Source organism: Plecotus auritus (genome assembly GCF_963455305.1).
Source record: "Plecotus auritus genome assembly, chromosome: 1".
In the NCBI taxonomy this organism is placed as follows: Eukaryota; Metazoa; Chordata; class Mammalia; order Chiroptera; family Vespertilionidae; genus Plecotus; species Plecotus auritus.
In genome coordinates, this window is record NC_137770.1 from 36,508,947 (window position 1) to 36,535,091 (window position 26,145).

Genomic DNA, 26,145 nt, shown 5'->3' on the forward strand with positions numbered 1-26,145 from the left:
ACTTTCTCTCCTCGCCCTTCCCCCACCCTGTAGCAGATGCACTGGTCTCCCTGCCATTCTTCAACCACACCAGGCGCATTTCTGGCTCCAGCTTTTCACATGACTTTGAGGACCTTAGTATGTATAACATGTGAGTGGGAAGATATAAAATCCATATATTAATTTGACATGTTAGTTGGGAGAGACATTTTCTTCCAGCTGTGTCAGTTTTAGACTTGATCAAACCATTCAGGCTTGTTGCAAAGGACTGGATCCCCTTTTATGAAATCTGTTGGACTCTGCTCACCAAACACTAAGAATAGAAAAACTAATAAATAAATAAATAAATAACAACATAATTTACTACTCTATTTGTATGATAAACTATTTTGCATAATAGCTTAATAGCTTAATAATCACCCTACTATATGCACACATACATCCATAGTTCCCTACAAAATTATCATTTATTAAGCCACCAATAGGCACAAAATAAGCTGGTTCCTTAACGCTCCTTAGAGCGCATCTGAACAAGGCTGGAGGAAACCCTCCTTCGAAAATTAACTTGGATTCAAATAGCACTGAACAGCATCTAGCAGTGTAAACGTGTGTGTCTGCCTCATGACTTGAAGGACTTCGTTTTTGATTTGTAGTTAATGAATTATAAAAAGGGAAAAGCTTTTCAGACACCCCGCTAATGATCAATAAACTTATCTGGGTCCTTTCAGAAGAAGAATATTTATTCATATAACCTTGCCTCCTCCATTTCCTATAAAAGCAAGTGTGATGAGAGAAAAAAAATCCAAGCCTGGCTGGTACGGCTCAGTGGTTGAGCATCGACCTATGAACCAAGAGGTCATGGGTCAATTCCCTGTCAGACCACATGCCTGGGTTGCAGGCTTGATCCCCAGTGTGGGGCTTGCAGGAGGCAGCCGATCAATGATTCCCTCTCATCACTGATGTTTTCATCTCTTTCTCCTTCTCCCTTCCTCTCTGAAATCAATAAAAATATATATATTTTTAAATCCAAGAAAAGTGTCTTTCACTTAAGAAGCAAGTGCTAGAATTATCACTGAGACAAACAAAAGTAAGATCTTGAACTCCTTTCCATACGAGTGAGTTGGGGGTGGGGAGGTATTTGCTCTGTGTGTCAGGGCAAGGCAAGTGGAAAGAAAAGAAAGAACAAGCAACAGCGTTTACAACATTTAGGTGAACTCCTAAAGAACTTACTGTTCTCTGTGCCTGTGTTTCCCCATTTGCAAAATGTAGGCTTCCCACTGGGCCTAACACCCTCACCCTGCGCACAGCAGCAGACACCAGAGACCGAGCCCAGCAAGGGCCCAGTAACTCCAGGACCAAGATTATTTCAGTCCTTCCGCCCGCACAGCTGTTTGTGGTCAGGACAAGGACAGAACAACAAAAAGTCAAACTCCACACTTCAAATCTCAGCAATTCAACAAGCAACAAAACTCCGTGTTTACAGTATCAACTTGACTCAAAAAAAAAAAAAAAAAAAAAGACACTAATTAACTTTCAAATAAAAAAAGATGTCTTGCATTTTTAAATAATCCTCCAGAGCAACTGTCATTGTCAAAACAGCCAGTTCAGCCCCTTAACCCTGTCACAGAGTCAAAAAGAAGACATGAAGTTGGCCTCAAGAGAAATCAGAAGAACATTCAGATTCACTAATTATCACCAACACACGCAAAAGCGAACAGAAGGACTGGAGGCATTTCTCTTTCCAGCCAAAGCCATAGATGGTTGTCAAATGCATCCGATGTAGAGAACACCAAAGGGATAAACATGAGAAAAGTTCTTCCTTCAAAGTGTTAAAATTTAGTTACTGGGTAGACATAATAAATTTTTTTTTTAATTTTTAATCCTCACCGGAAGATATGTTTTTATTGACTTTTAGAGAGAAGGGGAGGGAAAGAGAGGAACATTGATCAACTGCCTCCTGTAGACACCCCAACCCCAATCAGGATCGGACCTGCAACCTAGGTATGTGCCCTGACCAGGAATTGAACCCGCAACCTTCTTGGTGTACGGGATGACACTTCAACCAACTGAGGCACCTGGCCAGGGCCAGAAAAAAAATTTCAAGATAATCAGTTAAAATTAAAGAATTTTAAATTAGGCATACTCAGATTCCGAAAGACATAAAAATTGCCATTGCTTCTAATTACATGCTAGTGGAGACGAAAACAATGACACAGGATAAAGTCATTCCTTTTTCCTATATCCAAACTGTGTCAGCTGGGCAGCTGCCAAGCATTCTCTGCAACATGACATGGACGCCAGGACCCTCGCGGTAAGTACGCCCCAGCACAGTGACTGCGGAGCATGGATCTGGCCCCCTGCAAAGACCCGGGTAGTTCTGGGAGACTGAACTGCTCTCTCCAGCTAAGCCTTGGAAACTCTGGTTACATCCTACTGCGACTGTTATTCAGCCTAGGGAGATGCCAGGGGATTTCTATGCCACGTCAGTAGAGTCTCAAGCCAATTTGGTTCCAAATGACAGAGGGCCACAGGGCTAACCTAATCCCACTGCCTTCCTCGCTCTTGGGTGACTGTTCCATTAATTCTCCCGTTTTTCACATCTTCAGTCTCTCCCCCTCCACTGGCTTTTCCTCCAAGCCTGTAAATACAGTCAGATCTTCCTTCTTAAGTCTTCTAATGGAATGCTGAGCTGCCCTCCCACCTCCTTACCTTCTACAAACCTTGACAGGATGGCCTGTGCTCACTAGCTCTGCCTCTTCATCTCCTTTATCCCTTAAGAGATCCGGCTGCTTTGCTCCAGGCATCACTCAGCTAACCCTACTCGTCAGTCACCAGCCACCCTATCACTGCCGTTCTGAAGACCTTTGCTCTCTCCTAACCCTGTTTGGTCTCTAGGCTGCAAGACATTAAAATTGTCGCCTTTGCCTTCTATGACCACACTCTCCCAGGGCTCCCTCCTACCTCTGGCCACTCTTTCCTGGTCTCACTTGTGATCCACCTACTCATAAAGCTTTTAGCCTTAACCTCTTTTTCTTCCTCCACTCATTCTCCCCAAGAGATCTTATTCACTGGGTGGCTTCCCTAAAGCCTATTCACTGATGTTTCACCAAACCATCAATCCTCTCCCAAGCTCTAGACTCATATTTTCAACAGTCTACCTTGCTTATCTGCCCAGAATTCCCACATGCATTAAGTGTACCCCAAACAACTCTTCACTTGGCCTCCAAATGTGCTTCTTCTCTTACTTTCTGTTTCGAACAATGAGATTTTCATCCAACCAGCTATCTATGAAAACCATATAATATTTTCTTTCTCCTTCACCCACGTGTCTAATCTAAGATCTGTAAAGCCCTGGATTCTATCTCCAAAATGTCTCTTACAGGTGTATGTTCTTCACGTGTTGCCTGAGTTCAGCCCTTGAGCATCTCTTCTTGGCCTGGTCCACCAACTGCTAACTCACCTCTCCTTCCCTCTTCTCTCCTCTCCTCCCCTCTCCCATGTATGTCCCACAACACTCCCTCCCTCCCATGTTAATTACAGTTTCCTGAGCAGGAGAGAAATAGTACAAGTAGAATTAGCCCTGAGGAGCTGGCACATTTCCGTAAGTAAGCCCCTGGGAATCTAACGCAACAGCAAATGCACTGTGACTTGCTGGCCTACAAGATAAATAATTTTCTTAGTGTAGAGAATGAGATCCTCTGGGATTAGGCTCCAACCCAGCTCACCTGCATTCACCGACTCCCCCAAATCATTCCTCACAGGCATCACACTGAGCCACAAAGCATCCCCATCAACCCAGCGGTGTGGGGACTCCAGACGCACGCTCCTGCAGCTCCCAGTGCCTGGGCCTCCCCTCCTCCCCACCTTGCAGATGCTTTCACATATCTCCAGCCCAGCTCAAATGTTGTCTCCTGTGGGTAACTCCTCCTGCCCCATCAAGTGAGATATTATAACTCTGGATCTTACCCCTCTCCTAGCCTCATCCCCCATTCACATTATGTGATTGTGACTGTGAGGTCATCTTTATAGTGCGAGAAGCCAGGACGATACTCTGCCTATGGTACAAACTCAATTAACAAAGATCAATTCCATGGCCGGGGCTGACCCAAGTAAAGAGATGCTTCTGCCCTGCAGGAGCCTTGGGCGGGTTTCCAACACCAAACGTAACGGAACAGGGTGGTTTACTGAGATGTGACCTTGCCCTTTCTTCCTGCTCCTATGGCTGTTATCAGCATTTTTCCTTCTCTCTCCCAAGAAGGTAGACAACTGTGTGATTGGAGTTCTGGACTCCTTGTCCAGTTACACGAGATTTTTAATAGTTTTTGTGTACCACAGGGTCATAAATGGAAGTTGCAAGGTACCCACAAAAGTAGAGGAGGGCCTAGATAGAGGAGGGCCTCTGCTGTAAGGGACAGAGCATGGATCTTCCTAAGGCCAGGAAAGGAATGGGTTTGAGGGGTTACACTCTGTCAGAAACCCAGGCCCCATTCCCACTGTGCCTGAATTTGGGGGGGGCGGGGGGTGCTGCAGGAAGCATATGATGGATGGGCATTATGTTCTGTGTCCCAGAGTGATCAGTGGTGTGAACAGCCGGTCGGGGGGCGGGGGTGTCATCTGGCTCAGCATAGATGCTGCTCATTTCAGCTGCAGCTTATCAGACTGTGCGACTGTCCCGGTAGAGCAGACTAGGCCCCACCCCAAATCCGTGGCACTGCCTTAGCCTGGGATTCTCATCTGATTCCATGGAGCAGATGAAGCTACCTCAGTGATGAATGAGATTGAATTTTCCTTCCAGTTGGGCAACTAATACAATGCAATTTAGAAAAATAAGGGAATGTGACCTAAAATAATACTGCGATCTAAAATCAATAACAACTACACAATGCCCTTTCAAATCCCAGGAAAATTACAGGATCCCTCAGAGCATCCTGGAAACCGCTTTGGACATATTGGTCCATTCTTACTCTGAACACACATTATCTAATATGCCAACGTACTATTACACAGGCAATACAATTTATCTGTTTCAAACTATTAGTTGTAGTATGTGCTCTGACACATCTCCTCAAATCATATCGGTTTGCAAAGCCAGAGGCCAAAACAGTGCAGCGTGACTGAATCCAGCTTTGCAGGACGCTGGGTTCTAAGAAGGAGGCGGACATTTGGGGAAGTACAGTTCTCAAGCATGGCCACAAGGTGGCAGAGTGCCACCAGAAACATATTCTCAACAGTCTGGAACCCAGACTGTTACAGGATCCAGGAGACAGTTAACATAGGACAGTTAGAGAGCCTGTGGCTGAGGACTTTTCTGCTGAGGACTTACTTTCATATTCCCGTTTTATAGAGGCAGGCTCACCAAGAGCCTTACAGAGGCTGGAGTAACTTTCAGATACGAAGCTCACGGCTCAAGGATCAGCCTCCCCTACTCAGTGTGGAGTCAGTACCTGTGATGAGATGGCCCTGCTCACTAGCACAGCGTTACCACAGAAAGGAGGTCTAATTTGAAAGCCCTTCTCTCTGACAGGCCTCTAAAGGGGAAGAAAGACAAGCTCGATGTCAAACGTTTCATCAAAGGCAGGCTAACTGCCTCAGTAACAGGAGGGCAGCCTTTCCATCGCACATGAGCCCACACTGTCTTCAAACCACTTCCCTGGCTCCTGGCAGTGTGGGGCAGCACCCCTTTGGTGGGAGAGACCGGAAAATCCACAGACAGCGACCAGAAAATCGCCATGAACTCGTGCCAGAAAATAAACACCTAACTTGATATTCATTTGAGGCTGCCAGAAAATTTATTCAAAGAAATGTAGAAAATCCTAATGAAAGACATAAGGACAGACATAAATAAATGGAGATCTATTTTACCTATGACTGAGTGGCTAACAAGCTTATTTCCCTGGCAACCCTCACATAATTCTGTAAGCTGCAGTATACTCTATAGTTAAATCCCCTTTTCCTTAAAGTAGTTGAGTGAGTTCTATTGTCGGCAATAAAAACCCCGATTATTACAGAAGACAAGGAAACAAGTGAATTGCTAAATCACTGGCAGACAGCCTCTAAGATGATCTTCAATTGTCTCCACCTCCTAAAACTAATGTTCTTATTTAAGCAGTGGGAGGAAGAGGGGAAAACAAGGAATGGCTAAGGAATGGCGAATGGATTTTAGAATGGGAGCATCTAACATCCCATTTTAAGCTGTTTGTGTTACTCAAACATATACTTCTTCAATCGCCCCAAACTATTAATTGGTCTTCTATATATTTTTTACATATTTTTATTGATTTCAGAGAGGGAGAGAGAGATAGAAACATCAATGATGAGAGAGAATCATTGATCAGCTGCCTCCTGCATGCCCCACACTGGGGATTGAGCCCACAACCCAGGCATGTAGCCTGACCATGATCAAACCATGACCTCCTGGTTCATAAGTCAATGCTCGACCATTGAGCCATGCCAGCCAGGCGGTCTCCTACATATTCAAATGTCTTTCAAGTGAATGGACTGTAGGTGTTTGGTGAGTTACAAAAAATGGATTCAGTTCCTCATTGGAGTCAGTACGATGTAGACTTAAGAGCAATCATCATAGTAGAAGTGCAGAGATCAAGAGACACTTAGGATTAGGAGCAGGAACCGAGAGTTGGAAGAGACTATGATAAATCAAGCTCCAGGAATTCTATTTCTATGATTTATATGAAGGAGGATGTGGGAGTATAGGACTTGAGCTGACTTCTGAGTAAAGCAAGAATAAGCTGATTCTAACCCCGTGGTTCTCCAACTTGGTGGCCTCAGAATCACAGGGATGGGTCACCCAAGCAGATTGCTGATTCCTGAGAGCTTCTCAGTAGGTCTGGTCCCAGCGATGTAATTTTGGTTAACATTATAATATTTCTTTTCTGAGCAAGGCAATGATCATTTCTAGCTCCACTATCCCAACATTATCTAAAGTTTTAAAGAGGTATGTGGCACTCCAAACAAAAATCTAGTGGAATAAGTAGATGCTAAAAGTTTCATGGGAGTCTGTCAGACAGACTCTAAGATGATCTCCAGTTGTCTCACCTCCTAGTACTAATGTTCTTATTTAATCCCTTCCTTTTGACTTTAGGTAGAATCTATAACTTGCTTCTAGCCAATAGACTATGGCAAAGGGGATGAGATGTCACTTCCGTGGTTCTATCACATAGAATGTGTATGCCTGTCTTGCTAGGAGACTCTGCCTTGCTAGCATTGATTAAGTAAGTGGCCATTGTGGGGAGGTTCCGTATGAAGGACCTGAAGGTGGCCTCCAGCCAACAGCCAGCAAAAACAATGCAGTTCTGGCCATCAGATTGCAGGGCTCTGAATCCTGCCAACACCTTATGAGTTTGGAAGTGGATTCTTCCCTAGTCAAGCCTCAGGCCTTCGGCTGAGAACCCAGCCCCGGGCAGACACCTTAATTACAGCCATGCAGACTCCTGACTCCTCGGAGCCCTGCCCAGACTCCTGCCTTCCAGGGCTGGGAGTGACAAATGTGTCTTGTTAAAAGCCTCTAGGTTTGTGGTAATTTGTTATGCAGCAATAGATGATAAATACTAGGGGAACACAAAGAAGAATACATATAACTATAATTATGGTTGTCATTATCACCACTAAATCTAACAATTGATTTTACACTAATGGTCATTTAGGAAAGATATCATAATGCGCCTCTAAAACGCCTGTGGACAGGATGATAAGGGCTGAGGGCTTGTCTTCTCCCCCCTCCCTGTGGAGAGGCAGGGGAGGTGGTTAAAGGCAGCCGAGCTGCTGGTGACTCCACAAAACTGAGACTGACAGAGCCAGTGTGTCTCAGCCAAAATTCAAAGGAATCGTGAAACATAAGGAAATCATAGGAGAGTTAGAGTATGAGCTAGGAAGCAAGAGAAACAGGACAATCTAGCTGGGCAGTGGGCGGACCTCCCAGGGCAAGACTGAGACAGACAAAGGCTACCCTCAGAACCTGGATGGCCAAGGTCAGAACCATCAGACACCAGGCAGATGAGGTCCTTATGTACGGACATATGAGAAGATTAAGCCCTTTTAAAAGCTCAACAGTGGGATAACCAGCAATTGCCTCAGGTTTATCAACATCATTAAAGATGGTGTATGAGACTCCAGAGCCAGGAGGGTATCCGACTCTGGGGAGGCCCCTGAAGCGGCATCTACTCCATGCTACAGCCATGTCAGCCATGTCAGCCATGCCCAAGAGAGGCAGATGGCAATGCAAAGAGATCCTGAGAGCAAATCAGCAGAGAGGGTCCCCGGGTCTTCCATGGAAGGGGCAGTTGTGGTAGCCCCTGCGAGAGCCCACCACTGAAATCTCCCTGGGTTGTTAAAAGCTGTGTGTGTGCGCATGCCCTACAAGCTCACAGGCTCACTGTTCCTCCAGCAACACACTGTGCAAAACAGTAAGCAATGGGAACGACCACCTCCTGATTAATAGTATTTCTGTGGAAACCCGAGTTCTGCACCTTTGGGCAATCTTAACGACATTCTCTTCCCTGGAGTCTTACATTGCCAAACGGGTCATTTGGTCCCAATTTTATACTATTTATTTAATTTATTATTTATTTTATTATTTATTTATTATTTTTAATCCTCACCCCAGGATATTTTTTCATTGATTTTTAGGGAGAGTGGGAGAGAAAGAAACATCGATGTGAGAGAAACATCGATGTGAGAGAAACACATCGATTGGTTGCCTCCTGCACGAGCCCTGACCAGGCTTCAGCCCGAGGTGGAGCCTACAACCGAGGTACGTGCCCTTGACCAGAATTGAACCCAGGACCCTTTGGTCCGCAGGCCGGCGCTCTATCCACTGAGCAAAACCGGCTAGGGCTGGTCCTAATTTTATATGTTTCACAGAGAAAAATGGAATCAATGACTGGGGACCCCATTTCTGAAAGTCAGATTGCTCTTGTAACATGAGGCACACACTGTGGGAAGGATCTCATAAGGGTGAGGAGACAAACTGATTTTATGTCTACTATGTGTACCACCTCACTCAGTTCTTGCATCTCAGAGTGGAATATGCCAACACCTCCGGGAAGTGGAAGAATTTACCCAAGGTTATCAAGCCAGTGAGTGGCAGGGCCAGAGTGCAGAACTGGGTCCTCTGGAACTAAGCCTGTGCTTTCCTCCACCATCCCACACGGAGTTCATCGACCTTTGGAAATTTCTATTGAGTTAAGTCCATTGAAAACCTAATGTAGTTGGTAACAGATTATGTTTGAAGTGGTATGTAGCTATACTAGTAGATAAGTCAGGGGAATTGTTAGATAGGGTGGAAAAATTCTTTTTATGTCTCTTAACCTTTGCTCCATTATAAACCAAACTATAAAATGTGATTTATTGCTTTCCTAAAATTAGAACTCTCAAGAAAATGGTATGCTGGCGGTAAGAAAATCTATTGTAAAAGGGTGGTATCTATGCATAAATGTAAACTGCCAAAGTCGGATGTGCATAATCCCTTAATGAAAGATGACGATGCACAGAAGAATTTTATTTGCAATATGTGCTTCAAATACTTCCTTAATTGATTAGAAAAAGCTGTTAGTGAGTTTTACCATCATATTAACTTACAGACAATCCTTCTCAAATGGCACAATGGGCATCTTTTTTATCAATCCACAATGCTAAATAATAGTAGTTAATTACTAAATAATAGCCTAGTGCCTAAAGGGACAAATGTCATCCAAATCTGCCATACCCAGCGGAGGTTTATTCCTCCCTGGAGATCTGGCCCAATTCTATTACACAGCAGAGAGTCGGCTCACTCAACCAAAGATGCCATCCCGGAGAGAAGGCCTATGGAATCCTACTCCGCGAGGGTGCCATCAGTCATCCTGACTGACTTCCGCAATGCTTTAGTAGGATATCGTCTCATACGTAAGTCAGTCCAGATTACTGTCTCCATGTTACATTTAGGTTTTCTTCACGAATTGAACCCTTGGTTTAAAAACAGGAGGAGGAGTTTGGAAAAAAAACAAGAACAAGCAGCTCCTCAGGCCCTTTCTTCTACACCGTTTTTAATTACCCGGGCTTCGTCAGCTTTGCAAACTGAAAACACGTGTGCCCCCCAGTATGTCAAGTGAATGTGTTTCTCGGAACTCGGGTTGCTATTCTATTAACACTAATAACAAAAAGAGAAAAAAAGAAAACAAAAAATGGAAAAAAGATGGTTACAGTAACATGTCTTGCATTTGCTTTCAGAATACCTCCTCCCAAAAGGAGCGGGAGCCCTGGCTGGGTCGTTCAGTTAGTGAGAGCATCATCCCTTACACCAAAAGGTTCCGTTCCCAGTCAGGGCACATATCTCTCTTTCAAGTTCAGTCCTTGGTCAGGGTGTGTTTGGGGGGCAACCAAAAGATATTTCTCTCTCATGTCAACGTTTCTCCTCTCCTCTTCCCTTCCCTTCCCTTCCCTTCCCTTCCCTTCCCTTCCCTTCCCTTCCCTTCCCTTCCCTTCCCTTCCCTCCCCTTCCCTTCTCTCTCTCTCTCTCTCTCTCTCTCTCTCTCTCTCTCTCTCTCTCTCTCTCTCTCAAATCAATAAACATATCCTCAGATGAGGATTTTTTTTTTAAGTGGGAGAAAGATGTTATAGATTGGCAACAATGCTCTTCATTGTCAAACCTGAGTCACCTGAGTACATGAGGGTTTCTTACATTAGTCTCTCTTCTTTTATATGTGCATGAAATTTTCTGCAAGAAACAGTTTTGTTAATGTTATCATCTCAAACCAGAATTAGGAGTCTTCCAACCTTATTTCTTCCAAAAAGTAAACTCAAGAGTATTAGGTCACAATGCCTAGAATTACACATCCACAGCCAAGGGCTGTAATTTTTTTTTTTTTTTCAAATTTACTTAAGAGTTGCAAGAATAATACAAAGAACTCCTAGACTCACCAAGTGTTAAAATATGCCACTTTTTTCTTTACCTCTTTCTTTCCTTCATAACACATATATGCATATAAATGTGCACATATATACATGCATTTTTTTTTCCTAAGCCATTTGAGATTTAGGTGCATACATCATGTCTCCTTACCCCTAAATTCTTAGTTTCCCCTAAGAAGAAAGATATTCCCCTCCAAACTGCAATGAAAATATCACATTTAGGGAATTTATCCTTGATAAAAAACTATTATCCAATATCCAATCTATATTAAAAAATCATCAATTATGATAATACTAGGGGCCCACTGCACAAATTCGTGCACCTTGAAAGGAACTGTGGGCCACGAGAGTGAGGTAGGCACAGGGATGGGTCTTGGCCCATCCTCCGCACCCCCGCCCGGCCCCTCCGTCTGCAGGCAGCCCTGCTCCCTCCACCGCTGATCCTATGCGCCGATGGCTCCAGCCATGCTCGCACCTGCTGAAGGTGCAAAGTGATTGGGGCCAGCACCAGCAGCAGGTGCGAGTGGTAGTTGTTGCCCCTATCGCCCCTCAGGAGCAGGGGGAGGTGGAAAAGCCCTCAGAGGTGATCAGGGCTGGCAGCCACCGCTCGCGCCCACTGATGGCGCTGAGCGATGGGGACCAGCGCCGGGCACTGGCAGCGGGTGTGAGCGGTGGCTCCAGCACCTGCTGCAGGTGTGAGTGGGGCCATCGCCAGCAGTGGGTGCAAGAGGCAGCTGCCAGCCCCAATCGCCCCTCAGGAGCAGGGGGAGGTGGAGAAGCCCTGAGGGGCGACTGGGGCCAGCAGTTGCCACTCGTACCCACTGACAGTGCTGAGTGATCGGGGCTGGCTCCAGGCGCCGGCAGTGGGTGCAAGTGGTGGCTTCGGCACTGGCAGCAGGTGCGGGACTGGCGCCAGCAGCAGGTGAAGCGCCGGGCAGGACTGTGGCGTGCAGGAGCAAAGAATTTTCAGTAACCACCAGAGGCTCACCCCGATAAGAGCAACCTGCCTTGGTCTGGCGCCCCTGCTCACCTGCTCCGCCATCCCACCGCGGCCAATGCCCACTATGTTCCGCGCACGCCCCCTGGTGGTCAGTGCACATCATAGGGACTGGTTGTTTGGTTGTTCAGGTTGTTCCACCGTCCAGTCTATTTGCATATTAGCCTTTTATTATATAGGATTGTTCTTGGTAGCACTTTCTCCAGCTTTAGATCTATTCAAAATCATGCATTGCATTTATCTGTCTGTTTAGTCTCCTTCAATCTGAAACAATCCTTCCACCATCGTTCATGACATTGACTTTTGTGCAGTGTCCATCAATTTGGGTTTGTCTGATATTTCTTCCTAATTAGAACCAGGTTATACATTTTGGCATAATGAGTGGCACTATGTCCTTCTCAGTGCTTCGTATCAGGAAGCATGGGGTATCAGCTGGCCCCATTACTAGTGATGTTCGCTTTGCTTGGTTAAGGTAGTGTACCCCAGGGTTCTCCACTGTAATATTACCATTGTCCCCTTTGCAATTAATGAGTAATCTGTGGGGAACTTCTCCAAGGATGTATACATTCTGATTGTCTTCAAGTTTTCACACAATAGTTTAGCAACCATGGATGATTCTTACTTGGATCAATGACTACTACAATTGGCTGCAAACTAGTAATTTTCTAACTTTGCATTTTTTAGGTGTCATCATTTGTATGCCTTTTAATAACTATGATTAGAAATAATTTTACTCAAGAATCTGAGTCCATTTTCAATCAAAGTCAAGCAATTTTTTTTTATATCCTAAACATTCCAACGGCTGAACATCTCAACTAACGGGCAGAGGTTCATAACTTTTACCTGCTTAGGGCCTACATTTGATTTTTCCCTCCCTTGCTCTCCCTTCTGTCCTCCGGCACTAAGCACAGAGTGGAAATTGCTGATGGAGTAGGTGGGATGAGAAGAAATGAAACTGCAGGTTGCTGACCAGTAAATAGACGGGAGGGAATGACCACTGATGGAGGTTACCTGTGGGTTAGCAACAATCGACCAGGCAAAATGACCTCAGATCAACCAGTCAACCAGGAGCAACCAGATGGGACCAATGTTTCCCTTATGACACCAACAACAGCCCCCAAAACCCACCCCCAAGATTTCTGGGGCATAGTATAGTTACATATTGCCCACATTGCCCAAACTTGCCTGGATGTTCCTGAGAAATTATTCTTATCAACAGAATCCAGTGAGTTCAACAGTAAAGACTCATAAGGAGACGTAATAATAATAATGCAACAAATGACATAAATGGAAGAAAAAGAGAAAAATACTTCACTATGATCGAGAAACACACAATTATCTGGAACACTTGTCACGGAGGAAGTCATGAAGCATTGTTTAAATACCTAAGTATCACCTCTTTAGACTACTATAATAAACCGCTGCTCATGCAAACAGGGTTTTTACCTATTAGTCTCATCTTTTTTTCTAGTGTAAGTCCTCCCAACTTTTTCAATCTCTTATAAGCCTGAGTTATCCAAATAAAAATATGACTAGCTCAAGGGGAGTTTAATTTGAGGATTTCAAAGTTCCATTTCCCAAAAACCAAGTTGAGGCGCTCAGATTCCGCATCCTTCTCTGGAATCTGCCCTCAGGATTCATGCTGTTCGGACACAAGGACATTTTCTTTCCCTTGGTTACATTCTTTTCTGTGAATATTATAAGTTCCCAGGCAAATATTTTTCAAATATCTTTGTATTTATATACATTTACATACCACATTCATAAAGAAAGCCCTTCTGGATTCCTTCCAGAAATGACTGGCATAGAGGACTCAGATTTTGCCTGGTTTTAGAACCAATTTTTCCCTCAAGGGAAATTTTCTTGGGGAGAAAATGGAGAAAGCCGTCAGCTACAGCCCAAGGCAATACTGTGCCCAGGTTTGATGTAACCTTAATGAGGCCGTGTACTCCCAGCGCGGTGACAGGACAGGACTGCCAACGAAGTGACCATCTCTCGTGATCCTGCCTGCCTCTCACCTGTCATTCCCTCACCTACAAAGGTAAGGAGGGGGACAGGGAGCGTGGTGGCTTCATTAGCACCTGAACTTTGTGAGAAGTGAAAATTCTCAGGCTATGACCCAGACTTACTGAATTGGAGACTTGGGGAGAGGCCTGGCAATCTGTTTTTAACAAACCTTCAGGTGATTATAATACACATTAAAGTCTGAGACTACATTAAAAATATACATATATATATATGCATATATATATGGGGTCACCAAAAATTTTATACTCACACTGAATAACTGATCTCTCTCTCTCTCTCTCTCTCTCTTTCTCTCTCTCTCTCTCAAATCAATAATTTAAAAAAATCTAAGAGTAAATTTACAAAAACACACACACACACTAAAACCAGCATGCCCTGGCCAGTATGGCTCAGTTGGAATGTCATCCTGTGCACCAAAGGGTTGCAGGTTCAATTCCCAGTCAGGGCACATGCCCAGGTTTCAGTCCAATCCATGTCCAGGTGTGTGGGAGGCAACTAATCCATGTTTCTCTCTCCCACCGATGTTTCTCTCTCTCCCTCCTCCTTCCTCTCTCTCTAAAAATTAGTGGAAACATATCCTTGATGAGTATTTTTTTAAAAAAACCAAAAACTAAAGCCAGCATATTTTTTAAGCTCTAATATGCAGCCAGGCTGAGAACCAGAGATAGCCAAACAACTCTATGTGGGGGAGGAGTCCTGGGCTACAGTTTCAGGGTCACCTTTATGCTGAGGACTGTGGGACTTTAAGGTGCAGACATGGTCAAGATTTGTGGAGACTTTTTCAAGACACTGGCTGCGATTATGTCCCTTCTCTCCATGTCCACGACAGGGACTCCCTACTTCTGAAAAAGAACAAAAATGAACTAATGATCCCCAACACTCAGAGTTTCAGCTCCATCCCAGCTGAGAATGAATGTAATTAAGATTGAGTCTAAAAATCAGCACAAGAGCTGAGCTGGTTGAATATCATCATCATTTTTTTCCATAAACAAATAAAACCAATGGCATATAGTTTGATTCTTCAGTAGAGTTGAATCTACCATGTAAGGAAGTGGAAGAAACAATTATCTAAATAAATTGGTACAGAGCATGGACAATATTTCTAGGAAACGAAATGTACTATCTTTACTCAAAATATAAGAAAATGAATAATAAAATGCTGTCCCCTGCATTAAGACTATAGATACTTCAAATCCCTTTGCCTTTTTCTTAAGAAATATAGTAATGGAACAAATCTAATTATCTTCCTCTTTGTTGAGTCTTACTTTGTTAATAAAAGCTTAAATCCATTATTTCTTTTCTTAAGACAAAAAAAAAAAAAATTAAGCCAGACTACACTTTTTATAAATGAGCAGAGAAAAGGGGAGCCCTAGTTCAGTTTAGTTGATTTTATTATAAACATGATCTACATTTATTTAATTTAAAAAGGAGGAGAAGCCCGGCTGGCATGGCTCAGTGGTTAAGCGTCGACCTGTGAACCAGGAGGTCACAGTTCGATTCTTGGTCAGGGCATATGCCCAGGTTGTGGACTGGATCTCCAATGAGGGGCATGCAGGAAACAGCCGATCAATGATTCTCTCTCATCATTGATGTTTTGATCACCCTCTCCTTCTCCCTTCCTCTCTGAAATCAGTAAAAATATATTTTAAAAAATAAAAATAAGAAGGAGGCGAACGTTTGGTATCTCCACACATATAAAATGTTGGCAAAGAGAGAGGGGGAGGGCAACCGCCCTTTCCTGAAGGCCAGCTGTGTGCTCACCACTGTACAAGAGGCAGGCTAGCTTTGTCCTGACGTCAGAGGTAAAGCACCTAAGGACACCTTCCATGTCCCACTTGGGGTGAATTTCAGAGGTTTGAAATACAGGTCTGCTTGGCTACAAAAACCCATGCTCTCTGTACTATACCAAAGCTGTGTTCTTGGCTGGGATAATAAATGGTTTAAAATAAAAATAATAAATTATTGTAGAAATGTTGACCCCCATCTTTGTCCCTTCTCACCTCTCAAAAATGCCACCAAAGGGTGTCTCTAACCAGTACACCATTCATTCACTCAGTGAGTCTCTGATATGTGCCAGGCGTGTACTATGGGGTCTAACCACAGCTTCTTATCTCCATGGTTGGTATGCAGCAGGTGGGACTGTGGTTTCACTCTGATCTCCCTCTAAGGCTCCAGTAATACATATAATACATGTATAATGTAATAGTAATATCTAGCTTCCCATACATCTAAATTAACTGGCTTTCATAGACGTGACTCCATTTCCAAAAAGCTCTGAGCCAATAAAAGCAGTGGTGCCAAGATGCCCAAAGCAGGCCAACCCAGCGCCTTCCAACACTTCCATTCCATAGTTTTAACCTGAAAGTCAACACGCTAATCACATTCACTTTCCACAGTGACCAGACGTAGTCTCTGGCCGGCCCACAGCTGCAGCTGGTAGCATGGCCCAAGTGGGGCCACCGGGCAGCCCAGCAGTCAAGGTACCCTTATTCCCAAAGGCAAGACCGCAAATCCAACCCAGAACTCGAGGCGGACCTTGAACTCACAGCGCCAAGGGCTCGTGGTGCCTTGGTGGCAGGGCTCCCAAAGCCTGGCCCTGGGCCTGAGGGCACTGCCCCCAAACGACTGCAAGGGCAGGCCCCTCTGCCCACCCCCCCGCCCCCCACCCCCCACCCACCCCCCCCCCCCCCCCCCCCCGGATCTCAGCATCCCCTCCATCTCCGTGCGGCGCACGCCCTTCTGCCACATCCCTCCGGAGTGGGCTTCCAGGACCACCTGCGCCTCTGGGTCCTGCCTGGTAGCGAAGGGTGATGGGCAGAGGACCAAGGGTCGTCCGGGGGCGAGGGGGACCCCAGATGCTGGTCCGCGAGCCCGGCATAAGGACAGGTGTCCGAAGAGGAGAACTTCCCACCCCTGGGCCCCGCAGCCTCCCACCCGGGGCCTCCACGGCCCAGCGCACACTTACTGTCAGTCGCCATGGTCCGGCTGTGGGCTGCGGGGCGGCCGCGGCTGCTGGGGACCCTGTGCTGAGCCCAGCCAGGCGCGCGCTCCTCACCAGGCCCTGCGCGCGGGGGGCCTCGCTGCTCACAGCCCCTCCCGCCGCGCGCCCCCGCCGCGCCGCCCGCCCGCGCCCGCCGCTGCCTCCCACCGCCGGCCCTCCGAGCCCTGGGAGCCCAGCCCTACCGGCAGAGCCGAGGGAGCTGTGGGCGCCCGGCAGCTGACCCACCCCACCCCCGCTTCGCAGCATCCTCCCCCCCCCGCCCCCCCGCACCTTCCTACCCCCAAGACAATGAATGCAGCAACTTGGAAACGCTCTCCCGGCCACGCCAGGGCCACCTCTCCAGGCTCCCTTTCCCATAACAGCCCGTTTCCAGCTCATTCCTCCCTGGAGCTTCCTACCTGTGGCTTGGGATGCATGGATCAGTGCTCAACCCCATTGGGCGTGGAGGGCAATGCTGAGCCAGGTGCTGACGTGAACCCTCCAGCCTCCAGTGCACAGGAACTTTTCGGAAACCTGCCCAACACACCATCCTGGTAGGTCCCAAGGTCCTGTGCTCCTCGTGTTACCATCTATTTTGTCTCCAATGGGAAAAGAGCGTCTGGCACATAGTAGGCTCTCAGTAAATATGTGCTGGGTGGGTGACTATGTGACTGCAGGCCTGCATGAGTAAATGAATGAATGGCCAACTAACTGATTGGCTGCCAACCGGATGAGCAACTAATTGGCATATGATCAGGGGCCAAACCACAGCCCTGCCAACTGACTAGGCGTGGACGCAGGCTTCAGTGGATCAGCCTGAATGAGCCTGACCGCTCTGTGCCTCACAGGCCATCCGTGTTTCAGGAGGGCTCTGCGCTGAAGCTGTCTATGAAAGCTGAATACATCTTCTTGAAGCCCAGAAACCAATTTCTGATGGACTCTTGGGATGTCACGGGGAGTGGTACATGAGGACCCCAGATCCTTATGTAAAGAATCAAATGGCTCAAACCTGTGTCACTTCTTACAGATACAGTCTGTTTGATGCACTTGGGGATGTACATTCCACCCAATGAGGGGCATCCAGCCCTGGGCTAGATGCTGAGAAGACACTGGAGTAGGTGTCGTCAGAAGCAGCTGCCATTTGGCTGGGCAGACACAGGAAACAACCAGAGAACAAGGCAGGCATCCTTTCTGGTGAGGTCACAGAGCACAGAGAAGGGAGACGCGGGTATCCTGAGGGGGCTCACATCCAGTCAGTACATCTGGAGTGGGACTGAGGGGACCGGTGTGTTATTGTTTTTAATATTTATGTGGTTAGCACAGGTGATTCTAAAAGCACCCCCTAGTTATCAACCACAGAGATCAGGCCCATCTGTCTTTCACAACAGCGCTCTGTGGTAGGCCGCGAAGCCAAAAGATTTGAAATGGGTTATGTGGGGAAAGGAGGGGGAAAAAAGAATTAAAAATGAGCCTGGTGCTTTGAACGATTTGAAGCTCAGAAATCAGGAGATGAAGCTGGTTTGAAGAGAAAGATGGGCGAGTTGGCATTGGACTCATTTGAAGAGTTAGTAGAACATTTGTGAGGCTCTTGATTCATTAATCGAAGCTACTTTTCTAAATCAGAAAAAGGAAAAAATTGTAAGTCAAAGTATGCTTTTAATAAATGTACTCTGAATGACCCGTTTATATAGCAGGCTCATCAGTCTGGAGCCAGATGTCAGATGAGAAGGGGTTAGAGTAAGTAGGTTGTAGAGGTGAAGGCCCCCAGTGCAGATAATTCTCTCAGTTTGGCAGGGAAGGAATGAAAGGGGATGGAGAGCTTTAGGGGAGAGCAGGATTGAGGGAAGACTGAGATTTTGTTTAAGATAGAGCAGTGGTCGGCAAATTCATTAGTCAACAGAGCCGCAGTTTGCCGACCACTGAGATAGAGGATTGTTCAGCAGGAAATACATTTCTGTTTGCATATTAAAGTAAAAGGAAAAAACTACACTTTTCTAATAACTAAATTAACTTTGGGGCCCAAGTCCCCAGTCTACCTGTTGTTATGAAGTTTGGTTTTAGTCAGGTTTTCCTCAGGCAATTCAGAGTTTTCCTTCCCCACTTTTTCTTGGGGCTGCGTCCATTTTGGAGGAATGGGTTGGATGGCATCAGGGCTGTGAAGAGGTCTCTGGCCCCGGGCACTATGTCCACACTGTGTGGACCTCCTGTGGCTGGACTTCTGAGCTCATCACACCTCCTCAGTCGTGGATGGCCTCCTGACATCAGTCCTGAGTGTGGCGTCCACAGCTCTGGTCTCTCGCCCACACTCAAAGCCTCTCCAAGTCTGACTTTTCCTCCTTGACTTTCCCCTGGGGAAATATGGCGATTTGCCCACGTCATTCTCTGGAAATCTGTGAAGTCTCAGGCCTTTCTAACAAGTCACACAACCATTCATTCCTTTCTTGCCCTTCTTTTACCATGGTGGCTAAAGGGAACTGTATACTTTGCCAACAAACAAGATGTTTAATATGATTGTGAGACAAAGGTCCCCTTAGGTCTCAGCTTCTCCAACTTGTTAGTTCAATCTCCACCCCCCAAGCCCTTGGCAATGGGCCTTTTCTCTAAGAAAAGGAGTGGAAGAAGTGGGTATGGGACGTTTTCAACTCCATGTAACTGCATAAGGGTGGCCTACGCAGTAAGAACTGCTTATCATCTCATATAACAAGGAACACAAAGGTGGGTGGTCCCATGGTTGGTTTAGCATCTCAACAACATCCTGAAGACTCAGCTTCTCTCCATCTTCCTACTCTGCCATCTGCAATCTGTCAGCAGGTCCCTTCATGATCACAATAGATTGCTGCAGCACAAAACATCATGTCCTCACATGACAACATTCCAAAAGTCAGGGAGAGGACATACTTCCTTCTCTCTCTTTTTATTAATGTAGACAATCTTTGTAAAAGCCCTCAGAAGCCTGCTCCATCAATTCTAGCTGCAATTAAGGCTGGAAAGGCCAGTGTCTGTTCTTTTCAGCTTTTATGACATGTAGTGGGTTCTGCCAGCAAGGAAGAAGGGGGTAGGGAAGAGAGTTGGCCTCACCATCAATGTCTGCCTTTATCTTCTCATTTCCCCAGTTGAATCTCACCTCATTGCTCTCCTTAATGACCCTTCCTCTCTCCATGGCCCAGGAAATCTCTCTCTTAAGGAATTGGAAGACTGACTCTTAAAAAGATCCTGTATTCTTGCAAATCTTTGTATCTTTTACCTGGTCCTTAGCTTTTAAAATTTAAAAGCCAAGATTTGGGCTCCTATGGTTCTTGTAAATGCCAGGGTCTAGTTAGAGTCAGGGAGACCCACAGGGTAAATGAAATTATGTAATAGGAATGAAAAATACATGTCAGTATCGAGCTAGCATGCCAGTAGTTCCAAGGGAAGGAGCCATTGGAGGGGAGGATCTAAAGTATAAAGAGAGGCAGGAATTGGCGTTGGATGAAAGAGTGGCTGGCATTGCCAGCATAGGCAGAGTTTTACCTTGGAAAGAAAGACCCATTTTCAGTCTCAGAAACTTAAGTTGAGACAAAGGAAGTAATGATGCAAAAGGATTTTGTGGTTGGAAGAGGGAGCTTGAAGGAGCTTAGGCATGCTATGTGGTCCCTGAGTTATCTATAATGTAGGACATATGCTTAGTTGCCAAGGAAGGAAGCAGAGATGAGGTTGAGGACTTAGGACAGCAGGAAAGGTTTACTTGCTAGGAAAGCAGGTAATGGAAGGAGATGCAACTTGAAGGAAGGCCAAAATAAGGAGTGGTTCCAAGTCACTATGTCCTCGCCACAGCCAGCAGCAGGGCTGAGGGTGGGGTGGTTGGAAGGATAAATGAAGCCACAGCAGGAGTAAGGAGGGCCTGGGGGGATAAAGAGAGGTACAGGGCCTATCGACCCTGAGGATGGTAAGTAGGAAGACAGGCTCAAATTGGGGAACATTAGCTTTGGAGTGTACACAAGAGAAAGGACAGGACTGGTCACTATGACGCACACTGACCACCTGGGAACAGACGCTCAATGCAGGAGCTGCCCCCTGGTGGTCAGTGCGCTCCCACAGCGGGAGCGCCGCTCAGCAAGCTTACCAAGCAGCGGCAGCGGCAGGCGCAGTGGGGCCAGGATGAGCAGGAGCGGTGTGGCACCCAACTCAGGCTCTGGCTCCTCCCAGGCCGCCTGCCGCTTGGAGCACTACTACATCCCTCAGGGTCCCGGACTGCAAGAGGGCACAGGCCAGGCTGAGGGACCCCACCAGTGCACGAATCTGTGCACCGGGCCTCTAGTTGATTATAAAATGTTTTAGCTAAGGTACAAATTGATGGTCAGCAGATGGGAACCATCCCCTACCCCCTTCCCTAACTGCCAGTTTATAGTCATGGGAATATAAAGCACAGCATGGGAAATATAGTCAATACTATTGGAATATCTATGTATAGTGTCCGATGGGTTCTAGACTATTGGGGTGATCACTTCTTAAGTTACATAAATACCTAATCACTATGTTGTACACCTGGAACTAATATAATATTGTATGTCAACTGTAATTGAAAAATAAATTTTTAAAAATAATTTTAAATAAAATAAAGTGTTTTAGCTAAGGTAATATATGATTATTGGAAGGCTCCTCTGACTTATTATTTGCCATAATTGTGATTCAGATGACACCATCTACATTACTCGAGTTTATTTTCAGTGTAATACAGGACATTATCGCTGATACACACTGCATGGAAATTACCATATAGGCTCTCTGACCCTTGGCCTATGGCCACATCCTGTTGACTTTATCAACACTCAGGCTATAACAAGCAGTGAGGGCAGGGAAGGGGGAAGGGCTGAAGCCACACACCCAGTGGGTCTGCGTCACTGCGGAGACTATTTTTGGTTGAAATGGCCAGTGCTTTCTCTTTGTTGGAGTGGGTGAAAATAGAAAACTTACTTTAACTATGATTTGTGCACATAGCTGGCAAGCTACTGAGCATTTTATCTGACAAGAGAAGAGTTTTTTATTGTTTTGTGTAAAACTTGACTTATATTTTCAGTCTATCTGTCCTCAGCTTCTGAATTCAAATGCTTCAGTACACTCAAACATGGCATGGATTATGGTAATAAACCAATAAAGCTTTTCCAATTTCTTCCAAGCCATTGGGTATTATGACATTAAATTATGATCATATAGCACTTGGGTGACTTAAACGACTTAATAAATTCCCAAAGAATACTAAATGGAATCTTGGTAACCTAGGAGACACTCAGTGCACAAACCCAGTGAATGTTCAATAACTTCTGGATAAATAGGGGGCTACGGTCTAATTCATTTTTGCAGCAAAAACTGTCGGGGATGCAACCCTTGACAGAAGGAGAGATCCACGCCTATAAAACTGTGCCGGGCATGCACACCCTGTCTGTGGAAAGCCTGCGTCTTACAAACTGAGGAATCAGAGCCTGGAGACAGAGCTCTCAAGGTGGTTGGAAATCAAGATGGGAAATACCTGAAAGCAGAAACTACAGCGAGGAGAATAAAAACCCCAAAATGTGAGAGTAAAACCCCTACAATCTTAGGCTGCAAGCGGGACAAGAACTCCACTGATTCCAGGCCAAATAAACTGCTGCAGAGTGGAGAGTGCTGAGCAGATATTACAACAGCTTCCCACTCAGGGGTCTCCTGAGTTCAAACTTCAAGCCCTGCCAGGACAGACAATGTGGCAAACACTTCAGGCTTTCCATGAAAACTTGCGAAGGGCCACATACCAGGACTAAGGTATTTGCCATAAAACTAAGGACAAAAACAAAACAAAGCCAACTAACAAAGCCAACAATCAAACCTCTAGAAGTTTAAGGTGCTCTGTCAGTAATATAACCATCTCCTAGAACAACATTCAACATGCTTCAGAGAGAGCAAAGAGTCCAGCACCTTTAATATGAATCATCAGACAATAACTACTAGATGGGGGTTGGGGGTGGAGGCCACAGGAAAATGTGACCCATAGTCTATAGGGGGAAAAGAAATCATTCAACAGAAACACATACATTGATGACCCAAATGTTGGAACTAGCAAAGACTTCAAAATAACTAGGTAAGTATATTGAACAATCTGCAGTAAAAGATGGATATAATGGGTAAAGAAATGGAGAATTTAAGCAGAGATATGAAAATCATAAAAAAGAATTATGGAGACATCCAGAATTTGAAAAATCCTACATCTAAAATTTAAAAGTTATGGATGAGAGTAACAGATTAAATACATGAGAAGAAAGGATTTGTGAGCTTGAAAACAAGTTGAAAGGAATCATCCAGTATGAAGAACAGAGAAAAATTATGGTGGGAAAAAGTCACAAAAACTTGTGGGACTGTATCAAACACACATGTAAATGGAGTCCTAAAAGGAGAACAGTGAGACCAATGCAGAAAAACACGTATGATAGACTGAGAAAATAAACCACAATAGACACATGTCAAACTGCTGAAAACCAGAAATAAAGAAAAAAATATTTTTTAAAGCAGCCAGAAAAAAAGGGAACAGCAGTGAGAATTAAAACTTCTCATCAGAAACAATGAAGGCTCAAGACACTGGAACAATTTTTAAAGTGCTAAAAGAAAAAAAGCTGTCAACTTAGAATTCTAAAGCCAGCAAAAATATCTTTCAAACATGTAAGTGAAATAAAGACATTTTCAGACAAACAAAAGCTCACAGAATTTGAGAGTTAAGCTACAAGAAATTAATATTGGAAGAAATTCTTCAGAAAAGGAAATTTATTCCAAAATGCAAGCAGATTTGAATGGAGGAAAGAAGAGCACTGGAAAAGCTTTAGATTATTATTTTTTCTTTGTTTAAAGCAAGAAAAATGTATAATGAGATTTATAACATAGAGAAATATAACACTGTCACAAGAGATAGACGGGAGTTTAAATGGAATTATATTAAGTGAAGGATATCCATCCCTATGCCACCCAGGCAGTCTGGCCCCTAAGCAATTTCTTTTAACCACTGTGCAATGCTGCTGTTTGTCAAATGAACACTTTTGCCACTACTTGATTCTTTCACCAAGTTACAATATTGACAATAATGTATAGCATCATTATCTTATCATTTTAATCAAATCATGATTGGATAGAGAAATTCTTAAGATTCCAAAGACCTGTCCTGCTCACAACCTTTTCTAAGTTGCCAGAGTGGGGTCCTTCCACATTCTTTGCTGTGCCCTGCGGCTTGTGACACTGCTATACTGGCCACAATTGACTGTACCAGGAATTTGTGCCTTAAAGGCAGTCATCCTCTGGGTGGACATCAGAGAGACCAGAATGACCCAGTAATATGTGCCCAATCAGGGGGCTCTCTTTTGGATTATAACTAGTAGAACCAATCAGACCTCTTTCAGAGACAGAAGTAGCAGAGGAAATGTGCAGAGAGAAGCTGGAAATCACAAGAATAAGAGAGTGCATATTGTGGCTATATAGCAATAGACAGCTATTTCAAGACAAGGCTACAACCGGGCCATCCAGACTGCTGGGTGCACTACATGACAAAGACCTATTTTTTCAGCTTTCCAAAAAGCTGTGCTTCTGATGAGATGATGGCCTTACTGTCCTCTATATTCTTTTATTATTATTGTTGTTGTTGATTTTAGAGAGAGGGGGAAAGAAACATCAACATCAGAGTGAAACATCAATCAGTTGCCTCCCGAATGCGCCCCACTGGGATCAAACTCACAACCTTTCAGTGTATGGGACAACAATCCAATCTACTGAGCCATACCAGCCAGTGATGTCCTCTATATTCTCAAAATAAGCCTCCAGCATTTTAGGTAACATGCCTTTGTTCCTTGCAACCTCAAGGAGCCTGTCCAAATTTATCTTAAAAAAAAAAAAAAAAAAAAGCCAGACCTGGAATATACAGCACATTAAACCAAATGATTCAGGAATAAAAAATACCATGTAAAAATGGGTTATATAGACTGAGGCACTGGCATTTACTTCAATACAGGGAATTTTTAAATGTGCTATGAAAATTACTACATAGTTCAAAGATAAATGAAAATGTGAATAGTTAAGCACCCACAGGGTCCTCTCAATGCCATTTAAAAAACAAGCATTCTTCAAACTGTAATTGAATTCAAGAATCAAGGGTAAATTTGGGAAGGCATTAATATCTCTGCATATTTCCCTACGCTTTTTATGTCAAAGCTAAAGTGATTTTCAGCTCATAAAGATCCTTTTTAAAGATACGTCAGTTAAAAACATTTTCTCTCTATATATCTGTGAATCTTTTTGTCATAACCAAAATAGGCTATTAGGAAGAGGATATATATTGTATCTAATTCAACTTGAAAAAAGAAAACCAGGCACTCCTTAAATTATCAACAGAGCTGTAAAGGTTTGTCTCATACCAATCTGAGGATCTTTGTAAACACTTTTCGGTGGTAATTATTTGGAAGTTTAGCATTCATAGCATTTTCAAAGCAGTACACAGTTCTTAATATTTTTGACAAGTCAGTAATACAGCTCTGAATTTACAATTGAGAAAAGGATTTAAACAAAACAAAATTAATGTTTTAAGGTTACACAATGAAATCAGTGGCAGAACAAGGATACACATTTTTTACTTTACAGTTTCCAGATGAGAAAAATCATAATATTCAAACCATTTAGATAAATGAATTTTCAATGCATTTTCCCTATAATATCACTGTCCTAGGAATCCCTGTAGAAGACAAAGTCTTTGCCTAAAAGTTGGCTCATTATCCCTCCCTTGGCAGTAGATAATACCTTGCAGGTGGTACAACTGTGTTTGTTTCAGGGAAGGGGCACTTTAATTGGGTGTTAAAGAGATTGGGAGTGTTTCCCACATTGAAGGCACCCACTCAGGAAACCTCTGAAGCATTAAGAGAAAGAGGTTAGAAACCCAGATGGGAGCTTAGGTGTGCTTACAACATAAACCCTAACAATACCAGAAAAGGAAACAAAGACAACACACAAGAATTGCTCATACAGAACTGCAAACTTCTGAAGAAATATATTACAATACTTTATTTTCAAAGTGAAAAGTATTCCCCCAATAAGCATCCATACAGACTCCATTTTATTTATGGTCCCACTTCTTTTATTCAGTTTGTTTTTTAGATCCTCCAAGTAAGCCTGGCATGTAACGTTAAAACTACTATAATTCCAATTCTCTACTTTGAACAATACTTTCATATATTAAGATTTCTGAAAACTAAGTGGTATGACTTTAAAATACAGC

The 26,145-nt window shown here is 44.4% G+C and overlaps 1 protein-coding gene across 1 annotated transcript in view; it reads right to left on the bottom strand.

The window, feature by feature from the left end:
- Positions 1 to 16,981, bottom strand: part of SYT16 (synaptotagmin 16) — a gene marked incomplete at its 5' end in the record, with an annotated part of 254,269 nt that extends 237,288 nt beyond the window's left edge. Inside the window, one exon of the mRNA XM_080679475.1 lies at positions 16,875 to 16,981. Within this exon, the coding sequence (XP_080535601.1) occupies positions 16,875 to 16,887 (13 nt within the window). The remainder of the gene's footprint in view (positions 1 to 16,874) is intronic.
- Positions 16,982 to 26,145: the final 9,164 nt, after the last annotated feature.